Genomic DNA, 23447 nt, shown 5'->3' with positions numbered 1-23447 from the left:
AGGTCCTAGGTTCAAATCTGGCCTCAGACACTTCCCAGGTGTGTGACCCTGGGCAAGTCACTTGACCCCCATTGCCTAGCCCTTACCACTCTTCTGCCTTGGAGCCAATACACAGTATTGACTCCAAGATAGAAGGTAGGGGTTTTAAAAAAAATTAAAAATAAATAAATAAAAATAATGAGGTGGCACAGTTGTCAAGGCAGTGGGCCTGGAGTCAGAAAGACCTAAGTACAAATTGGGCTTCACACACTTACTAGCTGTGTGACCCTAGCCAAGCACTAAATTTGTTTGCCTAAATTTCCTCTACTAGCATCCCTCCCAGGATTGTTGTGAGGATCAAATGAGATATTTTTTGTAAAGTGCTTAGCACACTGTATTATGAATATTTATTCCTTTCCCATGCCCCCTCTATTAAGTGCCTCACATCTTAGCAGAGGGAATAAAGTTTTGATGATGGCAATAAAAATGGAAAGGAAAGAATAGGTAACTGATTCATTGTATAGGGAGAATAAATATGATTTGGTGAATTATTTGGATATAGAAATCAAGGGACAAAGAAAAATCATTGATGACTAACTATTTGGACCTCAGCGACTTGAACAGAAATAGAAATGTGAGAAGAAAACTGCTTTAGAGAGTAGCTGGGATGAATTTAGTTTTAGACCCATTTAACTTAAAATGAAGACAGGGTGTTCAAGAGAAAATACTAGAGCTTAGAAGACAAGTTAGAGGTAGAGATGTAGTTTGGGGAGTCAATATAAAGATGATAATTCAAGCCTTGGGGGATGATAAGAGAAATCTTTGAGAGAAGATATAGGAAGGGATTTAAACATTAGAATTGTAAGTAATCACTTTTCTAGGATACACAATAAAATAGGCAAGATTGCTCATTTTGTCAAGATAAATGCATTCATATCTCCTGAGATCTAATAAAGCTACTAACATTTTACTAATATGTTGTATTTCCCCATTAGGATGTAAGTTCCTTGAAGGCAGGAACTGTCTGTCTTTTGTATTTGTATTTTGTATTTGTATTTAATTGTAATTTTATTAGCACACTGTGCTTAAAATATAGGAAACAATAAAATCTTGTTTTCCTCTGTCTGTCCCTCTTTTTTCCTTTTCTTTTTCTTCCATCCTTTTTTCTTTCTTTTTTTTCTTTTTCCTTCCATTCTTTCTTCCTTTCCTCCTTTTCTTTCTTTCCTATTTGCTGCTTTCTTCCCTCCTTCCCTCCCTTCCTATAGTATGCTGATAAACTCTAGAAGTCAGATAGTTTGGGTGCTATCTTTCAAAATTATTTTAAATGTTATAATGTTTTATTTTAAATTTTATTCCCAGAAATTTCAGTTAAAAAACAATTTTAAGGAAATCACTCAATTCAAATGCCACCTTCACAAATCCTCTTTTGTTCTCACCCCTTTTTTGGCCCCACCATTTACTAATAACTTTGCTATCCTTAGATTCACTTAGCAATTTGTAGCTCTCATATATTTATTATTGTCAATTTTGTACTGTCATTCATGTATTCCACTGAAGTCCTACTTTAATGCCTCTTTTTCATAAGGAAATACAAAAAACTTACCCATACTAATCATTCTTTCCTCCTAAATACAAAAGTTACAATATTGTTTTATAAGAAATATTATTTCCAATAGGTCAAATGCAATTATCTGTACTCCAAGAAATTGCCAGTTATCTTGGACAAGCTGTTATCTTAGGAAAAATCAATAGTGTCCTTGGATTTAATATCTCTTCGATGTCTATTTCTAATCCTCTCCCCACCCCAAGTGACTATGGTTGGATTCAGGTAAGTGGCACTGCTTAGCTATCTTTAATAGCCTCTTCTACTTCTTCAGACTTTAATATTTCCAAGGGATCATAGTCCTTTTTATTATCACCTTCACTTTATAGAGTCACTGCCAACATTATTGATAGATTCAGATGATGTCATTTGAATAAAGATTGTACCTTTTCACCAAAATATATATTGACGAGAAATGAATTTTTAAATAACAAAGGTGTTATGAATTATTTTCTCACTTTTTGACATTTGGAAGAAATATGTTAGAACTGATGCAGCCACATTGAGCACATGTGCTTATTAACAATCTATAAACATTAGATGAGTTTACTGCTACATGTTATAAACTCACTAAAAAAGTCATTATTATTCATTCCTATATCCAGGTGACTGCGCAGCCTGTGGAAAGGTCTGCATTTCCAATCAATTACCTGGCCTTTGTGTCTTCTCTTTCTGTGATTACTCAGCCAGTAGCAGGGCTACCAGGACATCTATTTTCCCAGCAGCCTTCAATTAAGGCAATGGATTCTGATGTAAGTGATAACCCAAAACTCTATTACAGCAACAGGTCTTAAGTCAAATATAGATATTGGATTTTTTCCTCTTTAGGGTAACTGTGTATCTGTTGGAATTACTTCACTGACCCTCAAAGCCATTCTCAAGGATGCCAACAATAATCAAGTCAGTGGGCTTGGTGGAAATACAACAGTCCCATTTAGCAGTTGTTGGGCCAACTACACAGACCTTACTCTTATTAAAACTGGTAAGTATAATGTTTTGAATCTACAAAGACAGATGCAAAAAAACATGAATACTTCTGTTTTCATGAATTATACATCCAATAAAAGTTTAAACCACAACTTCTAGAAACCTGAACTTGTAAATGGTATCTCAAATTACAGTTCCTCTAATCTCACGAAATACTGATCATTCTAACAACCTTCACAACAAATTTGAAGTAACAAAACAAACTTAAACATTTCATTTTGCTAACAAAATGATATTAATCAAAAACTTCACATTTATGGAGAAATTTTCTTTTTTCAAAAGGTCATGGCTTTCTACAACAATTTGACCTATTAAGTAAAGCGAATCATCAAATATATTTTCATTAATCTTTTGACCACATGGTACTTGAAAAATTCTTTACAATGCTCAAATCACAAATAGTAAGGAAGGTTACTTCTTAGAGGCTAATAGAGCCAAGAATTACATTACTTCAATAATATTAATAAATGAATTCTTCTACTATAAAATTTCCTGAATAATTTATATTACTTCCTCTAAAACTTCTATTCCAAATTCTCAATGTAAAGTGGAACAGACTTATGCGCTAACAAAATGGAAAGGTTTTGAATAGTAGACCTCTGACAACTATATATATATGCAATCTAATGCCCAGCCTAACTGAATATAGACTTGTCACCAGAAAACTGACTGATGATCAGATTTTTTTAAATAGTCTCCCTTCTTAAGTTTTCTCAACACTGCTTCCTTCTGGTTCTCCTTCTACCAGTTTGATCACTTTTTATGTCTCCTTTAATGGATCTTCATCCAAGCGATGCCCAAGAATAGTGGGGACCACACAAGGCTATGTCCTGGGCCCTCTTCTCCTCTCCCACTATTCTATTTCACTTGGTGTTCTCATCAGCAACCATGGTTTCAATTATTATTTATTTGCAGGTGACTTTAAGATCTATTTGCCTAGGCCTAACCTATCTCAGGATCTCTGGTCCCACAGCTATCTTAAACTCAGTATTTACAAAACAACTCATCTTTCTCCACCCCCAATCCCTCCTATCTTTGTAAATTCCTTATTATTCTAAAGTATCCCATCATCCTTCTAATCGCCCAGGTTCGCAAGCTGGATACTATCCCTCAACTCCTTAGTCTCTCAACACCCCCCCAATATATCCAGTTGTCAAGTCCTATAATTTCTACCTTTATAATATCTCTCTGCAACCACTGTTTCAGGCCCTTATTACCTGATACCTAGACACCTGCCGGCTGTTTGAGCTCCCTGCCTCAAGTATCTTCTCACTCCAATCCATCTTCTACTCAGCTGCCAAACTGATCTTAAATCATAAATCTTACCAAGTCACCCTCCCTATTCAATGAAACCCACTAATTCCTTCTGACTTCCAGGATCAAATATGAGATCCTCTATTTGACCTTCAAAGTCCTTTATGGCCTTTTCTACCTTTCCAGTCTTCTTAGACCTTACTTCCCTCCTGTGACTCAGCAACACTGGCCTCCTTGCTGTTCTTTGCAAACAACACTCCATCTTCTTTTTTTATTGACTATTCATCATGCTTGGAATTCTCTCATTCCCCATCTCTACTCTCTAGCTTAATCGAGTCTCAGACAAAGTCTTCACTTTTGTAAGAAGCCTCAGTCCTTAATCTTAGTACCTCCCCGCTAAAATTACCCTCAATTCATCCTGTACATATCTTGTTTACATATAGTTTTTTGTGCTACCTCCCCTATTGGTCTGTGGACTCCTTTAAAACAGGGACTGTTTTATATCTTTATTTGCATCCCAAACCCTTGGCACAGTACCTGTCATATAGTAGGCACTTAATAAAAACTAGTTGATTGATTGACTAAAGAAGCACATGCATGAAATGGATAAAAATGCAAAATGTTAATAAATTAGATGGGATCCTTAAATGTGCTTCTATTGTTTTTTGTTGTTGAGTTGTTTCAGTCATGTGCAACTCTTCAAGACACCATTTGTGGTTTTCTTGGCAAAGATATTAGAGTGTTTTGACATTTATTTCTCTGACTCATTTTAACACTTGAAGAGACTGAGGCAAGCAGGGTTAAGTGACTTGTCTAAGGTTTCACACTTAGAGTCTGAGACTGGATTTGAATTCAAATATTCCTGACTCTATGCCTTTACTCTATCTACTATGTTACCTTGCTCCCTAGCTTATATAGTAACGTAGATGAATGAAGGGAGATTTTCCAAGTTCTCCTCTTGGGAAAGAATAAAGGAGTTGGTAGAGCTGATTTCTTACTGTTTCAAAAGTTAGTTATACTGTATATATATTATATATATATATATACATAAACATATGGTGCATAATGAATATGAGCACAGACCCTCTTAAAGAGAATTATAGCTTCTGAGTCAGTGCCCATTACAAAAGATGATGAAGTAGGAACATTCTACAAAAATCCTTTAAGTCAACACATACCTTTTGGTGAGTGAAGAGAAAATTCTTCCACTTTATCCATTGAAACCAGTTTGTTGGGTTTTAACCCAAATTTTTGGCAATATGTGAACTTGAATAATTTCCTTCCCCAGCTAGCTCTTAATTTCTCTTCTTTATACAACAAGGGAATTGGACTAGATGTTCTCAAATACTACTTCTAGCTATATATAATATTTTATTTTTCTATATCCCTACCCACCTAAATGGTTTTAGCCATTGAGGAAAATGTCAGAAAATGCTTAGCGAAGTTCTTGGATGTGGAGAGCCAATATAGAAAAATATAACTGCCCATACTTAGACAATAAGTGATTACTTATAAACTATTGACAGTCTTTTCAGAATAAAATGTATTTTGTAATAATTATATCATTGATTTATGAAAAGATCAAAGTAAAAATCAACTTATCTGAAAGAATTAAGATGATAAAGAACAATGTATGACTATAAAAACTCCAATCCGACCTTTTTAAAAAAACTTTTGACCCTGAAAAATGGGAAATCAATAAAAGCAAAGACATTGATTCTGGATATCTCTATTTCTTAAAGATGTTTAACTAATACAGAATAGTTAACCACAATGATGAAATTAAAAGAGCCTAGAAACCATGTCAGCCAAGAAGCAATAAATAAATATTCTTGCCAAGTATAGAAACAGAGAGCAGAGGAAGGAAGTGCTCACTTTGAGCAGTTAGACAGAGGAGCAGGGCATACAAAAAATGTCCTCTAGCTCTGGGAAGAGGGGCAATGGAGCACCTCCCCCATGCCAGATGGGCACGCTTGCTAATACTTTGCCAATGCTGAACTAGATCATATCAAATAATAGTTAACATTTATGTAATGCTTTCTATGTAGCAAGCACTGTGCTAAGCAGAAATGAATTAGTAGATTTTTTAAAAGACAAGAACCAAATATGAAATGTGACAAATCTATCAACTTTTTTTATAGTGGCATTTCCCATAGTAATGTTGGCAGAACTTCCACATTTGAATGCTACCACCTCAGTTTCCAAGGTACTACATGAGGAAGTGGCCATAATACTTAAGAAAGTGACTTTTGGATGACTGGTTAAAACTGACCAAGTGCATGCAGATGAAATCTTTATTTGAGCCCACAGATTAAAAGTAATTTATAGATCAATTTTTATCATATTTTTTAAAATAGAATGAAAATGATACAGATTATGTTTTTAAGGGGGGAAAATAACCAAGAAAATACCTGTAACTACCAAACACTCTGCTTACTTTACTTTCTCTATATAATTTTTGAGAATATTTTAATCAAGTATATGATTTATGAAAATATAAAGAGTGAAGAGGCAAGCACTTACAGTCACTTTTCTTTGGCAAGTCATGCCATTAGAGAGAAACAACTGAAAGAAAGTCTTTGAGTATATCTAATCTGGCAATACCAACTTGCATAAATGTTTTTTCAAAAAAAAATTTGAATTCAAAGAAAAAAATTATGATATATAGGTGTTCCCCAAACAAAATATCTCCCATAAATCATTTAAAATTATGCAAAATTGATGACTACAACATTGGAGATAACTTTGTTCTATATTGCCATTAAATAAGGTATAAAATAAGGTCATATGTTCACCTAAAATCTTTGCCAGTGTCATGGAGGATACCCTTTAGGGAGTTCAAATTAAAGGAAATTCCTTAATGATGGCAAAATTTTCCGAGTCTATTTTTAAAAATATTTTGTTTTTATCAATTACATATAGAAAAAAAATTTAACAATTGTGTTCTGACGTTATACAATCTGGATTCTTTCCCTTCCCTCCCCTTTCCCAGAAACATTAAATAATCTGATACAGGTTATACCAGTGCTGTCATGCAATACATATTTCCATATTCCTCATGCCAAGAAAGAAGATACATATTGCACATGCAAGAAAAAACTCATGAAAGAAATAAAGTAAAAAATGACGTGCTTCATTCTGCATTCAAATATTGATAGTTCTTTCTATGGCTATGGATAGTATTTTTTTATCATGTATCCCTTGGAGTTATTTTATATTCCTATATTGCTGATAATGGTTAGTCTTTCACAGTTGATCATTATACAGAATTTCTGCTTCTGTTTCTATTTCATAATGTTCTACTGATTATGCTCACTTCACTATGCATTGGTTCATATAAGTCTTTCCAGGTTTTTCTGAAATCATCCTGTTCATCATTACTTATGGCACAATAGTATTCCATTTATACCATAAATTGTTCAGCCATTCCCCAATTGATGGACATGCCCTCAGTTTCCAATTCTTTTCCACTACAAAAGATGCTATAAATATTTTTGCACATATGCATTTTTTTCCTTTTTCTTTCATCTCTTTAGGATACAGACCTAGTATATTGCTGCATCAAAGAATGTACAGTTTTATGGCCCTTTGAGCCTGATTTCATATTGCTCTCCAGAATTATTGTATTCATTCACAGCTCCACCAATAATATGTCAGTGTTCCAATTTTCCCACATTCCTTCCAACATTTATCATTTTTCATTTTTTGTTATATTAGCCAATCTGATAGGTATGAGATGATACCTAAAAGTGTTTTAATTTGCATCTCTCTAATCAATAGTGATTTGGAGCATTTTTATATGTCTATAGATAGTTTTAATTTCTTCACCTATGGACTGCCTATTCATCTCCTTTGACCACTTATCATTTAGGGAATGACTTATAAATTTAAGTCAGGTATTTATGTATTTCAGAAATGGAGCCTTTGTCAGAGATAATTTCTATCTAAACTTGTTTCCAGTTTTTTGTTTACTTTATAATCTTGGTTGCATTACTTTTGTTTCTACAAAATTTTTTTTTAAATTTTAATGCAATCAAAATTATCCACTTTGCTTCTCATAATATTCTCTATGCCTTGTTGGGTCATAAATTCTTCTCTAAGCCATAAAACTGACAGGCAGTCTATTCTATGTTCCCTTAATTTGTTTATGATATCACCCTTTATTTCTAAATAATGAATCCATTTTGATTTTATGATGTGAATTGTTGGGCTCTGCCAAGTTTCTGCCATAGTCTTCTAGTTTTCTCCAGCAGTTTTTGTCAAATATTAGAGCTTCTCACAAAATCTTGGATCTTTGGGTTTATTGAACCCTGGGTTACTATGATCACTTACAACTGTGTATTGATTAGCTAATCTATTTCACTGATTCACTACTCTCTTTCTTGCAAATAGTCTATTCTAAGACTATTATGCCAATTTCATCAAACTCTTGATTACCATAAATCCTCCTTGGTTAAGTCTAAAGCAAATCAGAAGAGAACAGTCTTCCCACCAACTCTAGCACTTTAAGGTTTAAGAAATATTTCCCATGTATTATCTCATTTTATCCTCACAACAGTAAAATTGTTATTATTATGTCTATTTTACAAAAGAGGAAACAGACCCCATGAGATTAAACAATTTGTTCCAACTCTTATAGTTATGTATCAGAGACATAGATCTTGATAAGGACAGCATTCTTTACATTGTGCTACATGGTCTTTCATGTAAACACATAGATAAATACCATGCATAGGCGAAATATAAAGGAAATATAAAATATATGTACACAAATTATATGTTATATATTTAGTAGAAATATGTATATGTTGTAAAAATAAATGACGAGTTATAAAGATAAAATATTTATTGAAATATATAAGGATAAAGAAGGATTTCTAATTCTAAGGGATTCTAATTCCACCCAAATACAGGCTAATCCTCCCTGATCTGACTAACTCAAATTTATACCATCTAAATAAAACTACCACTATTATCTTTATAAATCTTAATTTCACCTTCAAATTATAAAATAGCAAAGGCTAGCTGGTTGAATCTCAACAAGAATCAAGTTAGGAGTCTTAACAGACTCAGAGTCCAAACCAAAGACCAGGTTTTTCTTTGGTCTTCTTAAAGTTAAACAATCTATTAAAAACACAATAGTCAATAGTGTTCCCCAAGTTGGGAAAAGGAAAACACTAAGCTCCTTCAGATCTTTCCCTCCGACAGAGAGAGAAGCAAAGATGTTAACCTCCTCCAGCCCTGAGAGTCTCTAAGAGTGTGTGTCTCTGCCAATTGCCAGAGACCAACTCCCAACTGCCAAAGAGAGTAATTGACACAGAAAAAGTTATAACTGTCAGCAATTGAAATTAACATGCTCTCTCAGCTGTGCTTCAAACTCCAGTTCTTTTCTCAAGCCAGCCACTTTACTTCTTATCTCTAAACTAATAAAACAATACTTATTTTCTAATATCATCCTTGCAATATACAGCTTTCAAAAACTTATGCCATTCCTCTTTCCTCTTTTTTTGGAGAAGGTTCTAATGCTAAAATGGGTAATGGGAAGAGGAAGTTATTCATAGCAGTGAATCTTAGAGGGATATTTATCTCAAAAGCAATAACGGTATAGTGGAAAAAAGCACTGGATTGGGGGGAGGGGACAGGTCAGAAATCTGGGTTTGAATCCTCATACTGCCATTTACTAGATGTATCACCTTGAGTAAGTAACCTCTCCAGATTGGCTTCCTTCTTTTGAAAATGAAAGGAATGGACTAACTGATTAGTGATATCCCTTCCAATTCAATAAACAATAAACATTTATTAAGTAAATACCATATATCAAGCACTGGGCTAAGTGTTGGTGATACAAAAAATAAAAAAAGGCAAAGCTAGTTCCTGCTTTCAAGGAGCTAACAATTTAATGGGAAAGACAACAAGCAAACAAATATGCACTATCTATATACAAAACAAATAGGAAAGAAATAAGAGAAAAGCATTGGTGTTAAGAGGGAATAGGAAAGACTTCTTATAGAAAATGACATTTTAGTTGGGACTTAAGGGAAGCCAGTGGGCAAGACAAAGTAGAAGAGCATTCCAGGCATAGCAGACATTCTGTGATGCTGTTAACTTCCTAGGAGAGTTCTGGTTATTCGAACCAGTAATTCACTGGCTAATCAGAACCTCAAATGGTACTGACATCTATTTAAATATAATAGGACCATACTTGAAACTACTATATCTATGAGTATTACACAATTTTACTACACCAGCACCAGTAACTAGTATGGATAGAAACAAATTGGCAGAATTAGATTTTATTTTCATTCCTACATGAAAGAAAAAATTCCAAATAAAAAACATGAAAGAATATTCTACCTGAACCTTCTCTTAATCTGCAATCCTAAACATAGAAAATATAAACAACTTCAAGTGAAGTTTTGTTATGAATTGCAACACTGCCTGGAAAGTCATCAGAAGTGTCCCTTCAAGCTAACTGTTGTGAAAATACTTTGTCATAGTTTGCCAAAACCCAGAGAGGTCAAGACCTAACCTTGTTTCCCCCTAAAATAGTAGGAATGTTAAATAAGAACTCAATAGAAATAGAAAATGCAAATAGTTAAAATATTAGCACTGTTTGTTATGTAGTACTTGGCACATAGTAGGTGCTTAAAAATGTTTATTGATTTATTGATTGATTGTGCAACTTTGAAATACCTTTGACAAGAGCCTTTGCCTTCCCCTCTGAATTCTAATTCCTATTATTTTCTATTAATCCTTTATATAGCTTGTTTGATATATTTGTTTGCATATTATAGACTGTAAATTCCTTAAGGGCAGTAACTATATTTCCCCCCTTTTTGTAATCTTAGGGCTTAGTACATTGCCTGTCACATGATAGGCACTTAATAAATGTTGACTGATTGTTTAACAATAATGATATTTATCAATTTTTCATTGCTTAAATACAGTTGCTTTTGATCAGAGGACAGTAATGGAAAAGAATGGGAGATGTGGATGCTGTGGAGAAAAAAAATCTTTTATCTCCTCATAATTGAAGAGAAGTAGAACATATATATTAATAAGAATTTGGAAGAATTCTTTCATGATCATTAATAAGATGCCAGTTCCAAGAACCCTTTTATATCAAAAACCCTTTTACATCAAAACATATTTTAATCAATGTGAACCAACTGAGGGTTGTATGTCTGAGGGGGAGAGTTATGATTTTGTTTTACAGAGAAACCTAGTCATGATTTTGTCTTGCAGGGAAAAATTATAAGATTGAGTTTGTGTTGAACAATGTCCGGGTGGAATCAAGGTCTTTCAGCTTGCCAGTACAGTCCATCTCCAGTAGTAGTGACAACAAATCATTAAATATGGAATCAGCTGCTCAGAAAGTCACTATTTTAGTTGGATGTCTATTAGGGGCAAAACTACTCTTAGAAATATTGATGACTGCTATTTTGATTCTGAAGGGAACTACAGGTAAGTTTTTTTCTTACAAATTATTTAACATACTATAGATTTTTAATTTGAAGATAGCAAATAGAATTTCAACAGTGAAAAATGAATAATAAAAGACATTGAACACCTATATATCTATGTCCAGGACCATACTAAGCCCTAGGAAGGAGGCGGGATGGGAGAAGGAAAAGGTACAGAGAAGAAAAATATGATCCCTACCCTGGAATAATTACCAGTTTTCATTGGAGAAACAAGACACAAGTGAAATTTTACATAACAATTGAAGGCAATGACAGAATCACGTTATATACATTTAAGTGCTATAGGAGTTCAGCATAGGATGTCATAATAGTGAAGTGAAACACTCAATGAAGAACTAGTAGAGGAATTTCAGGTAAAGAATATAACATGAATAAAGGTGTGCAAATGGAAATAACAGACATGCTCAGAGTCCAGTAATAAGAAGCCAAATAGAAGTCATTTTAGTTAGGGAGAATTGGAATTAAATTTGGAAAGGTCCTGTGGGGTGACTGTGAAAGTCCTTGAATGCTTGGCTAAGAATTTTGAACTTGAACCTTCAAATATCAGGGAGCATTGGAGTTTTTCAGGATGAGGACAGTGGAGAATAGACCAAAGGAAAGGAATGTTTAATAAAGATTAATCTGGTAGCAGTATGCATAATTAATGGAGCAAGAAAAGACTAAACACAAGGAAGCTAGTAAGAACTCTATGATAGGCTTACATATAATGGGCAGAGAACCTAGTGACTGAATGAAGCAGGACAGAAGAAGAGAACAACTTAGTCAAAAATAACTTCAAGTTCTCTACTATTTTTAGGGAAATAATGCTTCTTTTGGCAGAAATATAAAAATCAGGAGATTCTGAGGGTGATTCATTTTTGAAAGGTTGATTTTTGTCTGTTTCCAGAGGGGCGTGTGGGTGGGAATTGCAATTTGTATTAACACATCTCCACTGAAGAAAGCACAGATATTTTGAAGTATTGAAACATGTGGTACATGTTTAATACTGATACATTGATACCATTTTGGAGTAGAAACCTTTCATGTTACATGCACATTAATAATAGCCAGCAATTTTATAACATTTTATATAAGGTTTGCAAAGTTCGTTCCAAATTTTATCTTCACAAAGACCCTGGAAGATAAGTGCTATTATTATCCCCTTTTCACAGAGAATGAAATTGAGACAGGTATGGGTTAAATGACTGCCCAGGGTCACATAGCTTGGTGTCTGAGATCAGATTTTAATTTAGATCTTCCTGACTTCAGGTCTAGCATTCTATCAACTGTAACGCCTAGCTGCTTTGCATGATCTTAACACCACATTTACAACTTATTGAACAGCATTTTGGGCTACTGATAAAATGGGGTGCATCCTTATTTCCTCCACTACTCATTTTATTCATTACTTTATTTTAGAATGGGCTTAGATATTTGTCCTTTCTAAAGAGATACAGTTACTATAAAAGGTTCTGTTATCTAAATATTGGTTGTTAACTTAATTCTTAATATTTTCCAGCTTGAAGTTAAATAATTGCTATTCCATGGGTCACCTAGATGACTTACTATTAAAATCCCTATTCTTTACTATTTTTTATTTTGAATTCACAAGATTTTAGTTTTAAAAGAACCTTTAATTCAGGTTAAATGAGTCATCAAGAAAAATTGAGTGAGAACTGAAATTCATAAGTATCTCCTACACACACAAAGCAAACATGATGGATTTTCTACTGTAATTTTTTTATGTATCCTTATCATAGTAATATTTCATAGGAAACTACAGCTATATTGAGCTTATCTATAAAATTGTTACTGACTAAAAGTAATGTGGGTGTTAAATCATTTTTGAATCAGTATTACTTTTGCATTACAGATCAAATTAATGAAGTCTTATAATGAAGAACATGCTGAAAACCTGAGATATGCAAGCCACATAGTGATGAACTATCTGGTAACCATGATACAGAGGAAAAGACAACAGATTTTTTTTAAGTTCAAGTCAGATTTACCTTTATAAGTTTGAAAAGATATAAAAACCATCATTTGCCTTCAAAATAATCATAATATTATAGGATTTAGTGCTGAAAAGGATATTAAAGTTCTTCAGATTTCATTAAAGTAGCCATCAAGCATGAAATGTAAAAGTTTCATTTTGTTTTATAAATTATTTTGTATTATAATTTTAAAACATGACAAAATCTCCAATTTAGATATCCAGGGATATGCCACTTTCAAATTCTTGTTCCAAAAAAGTCATAGAAGCATTATAGAGCATTATAATATAGTAGGTCACCAAATATTCATTTGAATCATTCCATTTCAGAGGTCAACCCTATTCCAGTTTAATTTCTTTAGATTAGATTAGAAGCGGTCTGAAAAGAGCATTCCTTGGGGGAACTAAACATATCAAAAAATAACAATTTACACAAAATCTTATTCAGCAAATTCCAAAAAGGTTTACTTCTGGTTGAAGAGCTACAATCAGAGGTACATAAGTCATGCTTATAGCAAATGAGGATGAAACACAAATGATTTATTTTGTCATCTAAATCCTGTTGAATATTTTCAATATCTGCCATCATCGCTTCCTAATTTTCCAAGAAGTATCCCTCAGAGGTCATTTAGGACAGCAGAGTAAATGTGGCAACCAGGACCTCTACAACTCTATTTCTATTCCCGGGGTACCTCTCCTTCTCCCAGCATTTTCTCTTAGTTTTACTCTAGCTATTTATTAGCATACTTTAGTGAATTATATAGAATGAAAATATTGAGCAAAGAAAAAATGTTTGTCTTTCAAGAAACAAGAGTAGTATAAGAGACACACCTGAATTATCTGGAAAGCAATAATCAGATATTAAACAGGTTTTAATATCTAACTACTGCCATCAACTAACCTTGTTCTAATCTAATAGCTCACCTATACACATATATTCTACATTTCTTACATAATAAATCAATAATAGAAATTCTCTCTAATATTTTATTTCAGAAACACTGATATTTCTAGGCAGAACCAACTTTATAGGTCTCTCCATTCATTGTTCAAATATGTCCAACTCTTTGTGAGCTTTTTGGAGGATTTTCCTAGCAAAGATACTGGAATGGTTTGCCATTTCCTTCTCCAGCTCATTTTATAGATGAGGAAATTGAAGCAAAAAAGGTTAAGTGGCTTGCCCAGGATCACATAGCTAACAAGTATCTAAGGTCAGAGTTAAACTCAGGAAGATGAGTCTTCCCAACTACAGATCCAACACCCTATCCGTTGTGCCACCTGGGAGTCCTTAAGCTTCCTGGTAGGAAAAGGAATTTGGTTTTTAGGTGATATAAATTAAGGTCTCCAAAGAAATTTCCCTTCCAAAAAATATTTCTCCCATTCCATGCACTACCTGTTATTCCACCATTAGAGACATTTTTCTGAGCTAAAGTATTAACTTAAAGCATCTTATTCGAAAATGTAAGTAACTGTAGGAAGGATAATACATTACGTTGTCATTGAATGTGTTTTATTTTATCAAATTTCTTTTTTGTTAATAGCCTAAAACAATAAACATTTTAATGATTATAACAAAAAAAAAGGGTAATATTGCCAAATACTTTTCAAGGAAACCTAATCCTCAAGTGTAGGAGAAGGGGAAAAAAAAAGACATTTGGTATATTTGGGGTAGCGGCATTTGACAGAAAGCAGGAAATGGGCACAGAAAAGGGAAGTAAGGGGACACTGAAGGTAAACTTTACCTACTTGTAAAAAATGTTTAAGGAAAATATGATTTAAATTTAGAGGGTAACTTAAAGAACATCTAACCCAACTTTTTCATTTTATAGATGAGGAAACTGAGGAGGGTGAAAGGTCAGAAAATAAAGTGGAATCAGGTTGAAATCAAATGGCTACCATGCATGGATCATGTATCACATCCTATCTCAACTCCTAAATATACCCGTTTTAAGATATGTAAAGATACATGATTTTAGTGTACAGGTATCCCTTTCAAATCACAACTTTCCCAATCACAGTTTCAAGATAACATCGTGAGTCAGCCTAAGAAATTAAATGAGAATTTTGGATGAGTTTTAAAGAAGCCGCAGAAAACATGCAAAAGCCACTATAAGGCATAGAAAAAGTTTAGAAACTCAGAAATGCATAAAATATATGTATTGTATAGTATCATATATTTTACCTTTTAGTGCTATAAATAAACATAATTTCTTTTGCAAAGTTAAAATGAGTAAATTGTTAGTTTGCAAAAAGAATGCAAAAGCCAGCAAATATCACACAAAGGCTAGAAATGTAGGGATATCTGAACATTGACCTACCGATAGCCTATATCTAAATATTTAATCCAAATTTTACAGTAAGGTACTATAAACATCCCATAAAAGAAAAAGAAAAAATTAGACTTCTTTGCTGGTATGAAGGGAAGGCCAAAAAAAATTTATGTAAATTTTCCAAACCATGCTGAGGTGCTATGCCCCTAACCCTTGTGATATGGAAGAGATACTTGTATTTTGAGGTTTTGGTTCATTTTATTCTAAAGAAGTTTACTTAGTTTCTCTATTCATACACATATTGTAAACCTTAAAATTTCTTAGACTTATGAATGTTGGAAATTTCCCCATTTCCAACATTAGGTAGAGAGGGTCCTCTTAGACTTATGAATGTTGGAAATTTCCCCATTTCCAACATTAGTTAGGGAGGGTCCTCCTCCCTACCTAAGACTACTTTAGGACAGAAACCTTTTGCTAAACAATAGAAAGGGCTTTGACCTATGCTTAAGCATAGAACAGGAAGTTCTTTGAGTCATGATTGATTTTAGAATTGATACAATAGAGATACTTGGAATGACAGAACCAGGTCTTGGAAAATACAATTTCCACCCTACTTAGAGTAACAGGATTTAAGAAGGGCTGCAGCAAAGGATCAAGATTTAATTATTTGAGAATATGACCTTCAACAGACATGGGCAAAGCCACAGACCTCTGGGCGGTCCTGGGTTAAACTAGAACCACCATTGGCACAGGGGAGACATCGACAGTGATTGGTAGATGTGAGAACTGAGGGGAGGTAACTTAGATGGTTTCCTTAAAGATAGCGGGGTCTGAGGAGAGAAGGAGAGGAGGTTGTGCTCTGAGCGAGGTGGCTCTGAAGGAGGTTGGAGAGGTTTTGCTCTGAGAGGTTGTGCTCTGAGAAGACTTGCTCTGAAGGAGGCTGGAGGTGGAGGCCCCTGAGATTGTTTCTCCATTTTGGTCACATGAGTGATAGGGACTGATCTCTTTCTTTGCCTCAGCTATCTAAGGGCTTGGGCCTTTTGGCCCAGCCTAAACAGAGGGGGTATTTAAGCCCTATTCTCTTCTCTCCCCTTTCTCTCTCTCTCTCTCTCTCTCTCTCTTTCTCTCTCTCTCTCTCTTTCTCTCTCTCTCTCTCTCTTTCTCTCTCTCTCTCTCTTTCTCTCTCTCTCTCTCTTTCTCTCTCTCTCTCTCTCTCTCTCTCTCTCTCTAATACCTTTCTTCCTCCTGTTTGTAATTAAAAACTCCATAAAAGGTTGACTGCTGACTTGAGTTTTCATTTAGGAATTACATAGCTGAATTCCTTGGCAACCTTAAATTAATATATATCAGTCTTTTAAAGTGATTTCCTTGTCACAATATATATGTATGTCATTTATATAAAAAAGGACATTTGACTTCTTCAATATACCTTTAGAAGTTCTGGCCTGGTATATAGAATGAATAAAGCATAAAACAATTATAGCATCAGCATTTTGTGCTTTGTCCAACTATCATTTCCTAGTCTGATATTATATAAAGTGATGATTAAATATGTTCCAGCTTTTTAAAAAAATTTTTTTATTTTATGAAACAAAATATAATCTTTACAATTAATGTTAGGAAGCCAAACAATAAATCTTTAAAATAATAAACATAATGATAAATATCTATATTGTTCAGATTATTTACTGTGAATCTTAAAAACTGCTCTTATTGTACCTTAGAAGATTTGGTTAAGCTATTCCCCTATTGTAACAAATGGAGGTACTTGGTCAGGAATGTATTGAGAACTTTAAAATTACTCCACCCTAGTCAGACAGTGCCTTAGGGGAAGATAAAGTTGTAAACTCCTGATGGAACAATGAAAAAGTCCCTAACTCATACTTATAGTAAAGCTAGAACCTTAAGCTAGATCTATTTTTAGATCTAATACAAAAGGGTGCTAAGTACCTATAAAGGTTAAACTAATCACTAAAAGGTCAAGCAACTTACAAAAGGCAAATTTAGCAAAAGAGATGTGAAATACTCAGAAGATATAATCTAATCAGAGAAGGTGATAACAAAAGAAGATGTGAACTAAGAATGGTCAGTCCTGGGGAAAACGTCTACTGTGATTGGTAGATGTGAAAATTTAGGGGAGGTGACACAAGAGAAAATTTCTTTAAAAGGAAGGAGAGTTCAAAATTGAGTTCGTTGGAGTTCGGACTAGTTGGAGTTCATAGTTCATTTTGAGAGTTCCCCATGGAGGTTGGAGTTTGGAGTTAATTGGAGGAGCTGGGTCTCTGAACTCAGTTCAGGAGTTGAGGATTTCAGTGAAGGACTGGAGTTTGCTTGGGACAATCTTGTGGTGAGTGATAAAAGACTGACTCGTCTCTCCTAAGGCTTCCTACTATTTCCTCTTACTCTCTCTCCCTTCCCTTAATTCCTTCATTTGTATTAATTAAAATCTCCATAAAACCCAGCTGACTTGGGTATTTTTTCATATTTGGGAATTCTCCCATGGCGACCACTTATTTTTAATATAAAATCAAGACACTAAAATTATCTTTACAGTTTTGGCAGTTCAGAGTCTTGAAAACCATATTTTCACGGTTACATTACTACAAGTGTAAATAAAGAAATTATTTATAATTGTAATCAACTCATATCAAAGAATGAGAATATAAAGAATATTACAAAAAAACTGTGAAATTTTAAACTTTAATACCTTAAAACTGCACTAAGTCTTTTGGGACATCTTATAAAAAGTTTTCAAGTAATTCAAGAACTGAGTCACAAACTACTGTGTATTTACCAAATATTAAACAGGAATTATTGTATAATCTCAGAGATGTATGGGACCATAGAGGTCTTCTAGTCCAATCCAATTGAAATGTGAATTATGTTTGTAATATCCTCAATGGGTCATCTAGTCTTTACTTGAAGACCTGAAATAGGATAGTCATTCCACTTTTGGATGCTTCTATTTGACAATAAGTTTTGTTCTGTTTTTTCTTATATTGAGATGTAATGGACTTCTCTACAATTTCCCTGCATTGGTCCCACTTGGCCCAGTCTGGGGGTCAAGTAAAAAATCTAATCTCTCCTCTGTGGAATCTAGAAACCCCCAAACTTGTAGCCTAGTAAGATCTGATGAACTCCCCAGTCTAGTTAGCTTGGAGGTAAAAACGTCAAATTTGACCTTGTCACACAACTTTCTCCCTGAGGGAAAAACCCAACTTCTCAAACTAACAATAGACCTTAAAGTAGTTTAGGTGGAGCTGCCTAATCCCATAAGGTGTTGAGCACCATTTTTCCCAATGGTTTCTCCCCTTAGGTCAAAGTCCTTCACCAAGGTAGCCCAGCCCTTGGCTGTATCTTTCCCTTTCCTGTCCATTGTAAAGCATCAGTCTCCCCCAGATAATCCTGTCAAGGACTCCTCATTTTCTTTGTAGCCATTGTAAAGCCAATCAACTACACTCTCCCATCCTCAGTTCCCAATTCCCCTAAAAGGGTATACAATTTGTCCAATTTTCATGGCTCTTTGGAGTTGTCATCTAGTGTGGTGGCGCTCCCAGGGGTTGACACCCAGAGTAACCAGTCTCAGGGCTCTGCATAGGTTTATAACATGCAGTTCTGTATGGAAGCCTGAGAGGAATTTGCCAAACCCCTTTCCTTAATTAAAGAGTGGTTTTTCTCTCTATTTAACATTTCTGTGTTTTTCCAGTTTTAACAACTCCATGTTACAACTTTTTAGATATTTAAATACAGAGATTGTGTTACCTTTGTAGTACCCAGAATTTTAACCAACAAATAAAATGAGGCCTTTTCTCTGAGTATATCTTCATTTCTCAATGGGGCATAAAATCCATTAATTAAAAATAGGGCATTATATGTGACTCTGCATGAGAAGATGAACAGGAAGCTGACAATGCCTTATAAAAGAGTTGTATCTTTCTTCTGATTGGTCTGACAATACATCATTTGGACCTCCCCCAGCAAAGCCAATTAATGGATATTTTATTTTATTCTTTTTTTTTAACCCTTACCTTCCATCTTAGAATCAATACACAATAAGGACTAGGCAATTAGGGATAAGTTATTTGCCCAGGGTCACATAGCTAGGAAGCTGACAAGTCCATAAGGACACTCTAGGCCCACTGAGGCAAAGGCAGCCAGAAAAGACATATTTGCAGATCTGCCTCTGTAAAAATGAAAGTTTCTCTACTAAAAGTATTATATTTTATGAAGTTTATTAAAGATTATTAGAATTAAGAAATAAAGAAAATACAAAATAAGAAAACACACGCCTAGAGCACTAGCCCATTCACAATTTACTTACTACATCTGGAGAGCCTCGTGTGCTTAGAAGTGGAAGCAGAGAGAGCCCAAGTAGGTGGAACAGTCAGTTTAAATACCCATTTTGTTCTTGGCCCAGGTGGGTATCTCTGGTGAGATTATAGGGAATTCTGGGAACTCCCAAGGACTTCTGGGGATTGAAGTCTGGGGTTCAAATCTCCATTTTTACACCTCAAGACTCTGGTAAGGAAGGACCAGTCTGACCTTGCCTGTCTACAAATCACTGTCTGTCTAAAGAACACTCAGCTTTCTTAATTAACTCAGCACATCCTGACTAGCTAATCACAAACCTTGAGTCCTATCTCTGGGACAAATGGGCTTTTATGCATATCAAGTGTACCCTGGTACTTTTTTGTACTTCTAAAGAAATCCTTACACCAGCAATGACGGACCAAAGAGGACTTTGAAGATTACTACTGATGAAATGTATACAGCTGACACCTGTGTACTCTAACTGGCACCAAGGATGTATGCTCCTGATTATTATTTTCCTTTGATCTTAGAGTGTAAAAACTGTATAAATATTGGACCTATATGCTCAATAAATCAGAATCTGTGATCCCATTCACAACCCCCAAGGTTCCCATAATTGTTGACTCAATTGCACCGATAGACTGTGCATCTCTTCTGTCTCTCTGCTTTCAGCCTGCCACTCTCCACTGCAGGGTTCAGCTCAGGCTTCTCTGCTGGTCAGGATGGCTGAAACCTGACTCCCAGCCTGCAGTGCTGCACAGACTAGCCAGCTCTCCCCAAACACTCACTGCAGCTCCCTGTGAACTCACTGATAGGCACTTCCTGAAGCCTGCTACAGGAAGTCTCTGAGGCCAGATTTGAAGCCAGGACCTCAGGTCTCTAGGCCTGGCTCTCAATCCACAGAGGCACCCAGCTGCTCCCTTAATGGACATAGTAAAAAGGAAGGTGAACTTAAAGATCTCAACTCTTCCCCCATTACTTCATCACAAGGAAGGGAAGGACTTCTTAACAGGTAGGTGGATCTCTACAGCTTTACTAAACTAGGAGAAATTGCTCACCCACCCTTCTCTGGTACTTTAAGAAATGGAATGTCAACTAGTTTATGAAACCCAACTTCCCCTAACAATCTTTGACTAGAAAAAAACAGATTGTCTCAAAATCAGGCTTTCACCCCCCCTATTGTAGACCAGCTCACCCCAAAACAAGATGACATGTCTATCAAGGATAAAAAAACATATGCTTGGAGGAAAGAGTCTTGTTTATAAATAGTCTTAACAAAAGTTAAAAATCTCTACCCAGTTAAATGCCTTGGGGCCTTGGAGTGATTACCTTACTAGTCAGTTAAGTCCTTTAAAAAATTGCTTGATTTTTAGAGGGTAGAGTCTGAGGGAATGGATTCACAGAAATTGTGCTAATGAATAAAATAATACAACACTGATTTTCCTCACCCTTAAACAAGATCAAATGAAATAATATTTGTAAAACCCTTTGCAAAGTGTCTGGTACATAGTAGGTACTAAATAAATGTTACCTCCCTTCTCTACCTTAATTCTTCTCTTTTTCAGATTTTGATATGAGTCTCAAAGGCCTGGTTTCCATACCTTTCACCATCTTGGTCATCTCTAATTAATTCTGACATCATTTTAGCTAATCTCATTACTGGCTCTCCTAGAATCTAAAACAAAGAATTTAAAAGACTATTGACTGAATTGACCAAGAATCTGTTTGGGATAGCTCCTAGAATTTACCCCTCTGCCTTAGAGGACTGAATTAGAAAGAAGGTGCAACTCTTAAGTACCTCTCAATCACCCTAGCCAGGATTTGCTAAAACAATCAAATCTTAAATAACTACTGAGCCACCTTAGTCTCTCCTGTTGTATCTAGGCTACTCTCAGCCTCTTTACCCTCAGTCCTAAACCTTTTTGAATGAAGCAAAGAGCCTCTTGTCCTTCCTTTCCTATACTCCCCAACTATAAATAAGCACCCCTTTTCTGCAATTCAGAGGGAATTCCCAGTAATTACATTGCTGGCTTCTTTTTCTGAGACTAGTTATCATAGAACAGGGACTCTGCATTGCTTTAGCCTCACTCGCCCTGATTAAAGACGTGTTATAACTATATTGGTACATATGATTATGTTTCAGTTTGACACTCCCCCTCCTAAAATGTGAAACTCAGATGTCAATATGGAACTTTAAAAGTAGTCAGAAGTAGAGTATCACTTCTGTGAATTTTAGTTTGATTCCACCCTGCTTAGTCTTTAGAATTCTAGCAACCAGGAATGTATATATCCCCACTTAAGGATTAACTGTAGGGGAGGATGGCCTATGACCAGTATGTGCTAGCAAGTGACAAATTAGAAACAACTGACTGACCCCCTGGGCTGTCCTAAGCCAAGTTTAAGCCACCATTGGTACATGTGATACACAGGAAGTGATGTAAAGAACTAACTATATATTTTGCATCCCTTATGAGAAGGGCTTTAGCGGCTTTTGGCGGATTTTGGCGGATTTTTTGGCATCCTTTGTGGCTTTGGCAGACTTTGGCAGTGGAATTTGACTTGGAGTTGCTCTGAAGCATGGTCTAGGTGAGACAGCTTCCACATGGTGAGTGATAAGGCTGATGCCCCTTTCCTTTGTCCTTTCTGAAGTCACCAGCCTCCAAGGAAGGCCTTCAATTTGGGGAAGACCTTGTGGCTGGAAGCTGAGCTAGATTTAATTTTTGGGAAGGCCCCTTGGCTGAGGCCTCTGAACTCCCCCTGAGCAGAACTTCCCTTTCCTCTCTCTCTCTCTCCCTCATTCCTAATTTCTTCTTTCCATTGTAAATAAACCACCATAAAATTCTATTCTGCTTGAGTATTTATTGGAATTTAGAATTTAAATCCCTGGTGACCACTAATATATTATATTCAGTCTCAATCCTAAATTTTACCCTTAACACTTCCCTTGTTTTGATAAATGATTTCTTTGGATGCAGCCTAAATTCAAATTAATTTTTTTATAGTTTATTTTCAAAGAACTTTCAGAATTAATAGATTGAATAGGTTTGGGGCAACTCAGTGGCTCAGTGGATTGAGAGCCAGGCCTAGAGTGGGGAGGTAGATTCATATCTGACCTCAGACACTTCCTAGTTCTGTGACTCTGGGTCAGTCACTTCACCCTCATTGCCTAGCCTTTCCCACTCTTCTGCCTTGGAACCAATACCTTGTATTGATTCTAAAATATAAATTAAGAGTTTTTAAAAAAGAAAGTAAATAGGCTATAAAATATAACAAATAAGGAAATCAAAAGAACTAGAGTAAAGAAAACTATATGAATAATAAAGAAAATAGACTTGTTGCTTGGATAGAGCAAAGGGTAACAGGTGATAAACTCAAACTGCTCCAAAGATATCTTTTGCAATGCCAAGACAAAGTGAGGCAGACCCCCCAGCACAATGAGGTGAATTTATGAAAAGATATGGAAGTGAGTTCCTTAAGATGGGGAGAAATGAACAATTTCTCATCTACATCAGAACATTCAAATCAACAAGATTATAGACTTATTTAAGTATTTGAGAAGTTGAATTCTTAGAATAACAGCTGCTTTC

General features: G+C 35.1%; 1 protein-coding gene across 1 annotated transcript in view; it reads left to right on the top strand.

The window, feature by feature from the left end:
- The window catches only part of PKHD1L1 (PKHD1 like 1), a 210346-nt gene extending 193153 nt beyond the window's left edge, over positions 1 to 17193 (top strand). The window contains exons 74-78 of the mRNA XM_007488230.2: positions 1656 to 1807; positions 2188 to 2334; positions 2411 to 2564; positions 11069 to 11287; positions 13160 to 17193. Coding sequence (XP_007488292.1) covers positions 1656 to 1807; positions 2188 to 2334; positions 2411 to 2564; positions 11069 to 11287; positions 13160 to 13182 — 695 coding nt within the window. The 3' untranslated portion in view covers positions 13183 to 17193. The remainder of the gene's footprint in view (positions 1 to 1655; positions 1808 to 2187; positions 2335 to 2410; positions 2565 to 11068; positions 11288 to 13159) is intronic.
- The last annotated feature ends 6254 nt before the right edge of the window (positions 17194 to 23447 follow it).

This window comes from Monodelphis domestica, chromosome 3, assembly GCF_027887165.1.
Source record: "Monodelphis domestica isolate mMonDom1 chromosome 3, mMonDom1.pri, whole genome shotgun sequence".
NCBI classification, from domain to species: Eukaryota; Metazoa; Chordata; class Mammalia; order Didelphimorphia; family Didelphidae; genus Monodelphis; species Monodelphis domestica.
This window is presented reverse-complemented; position numbering and strand designations above follow the sequence as displayed.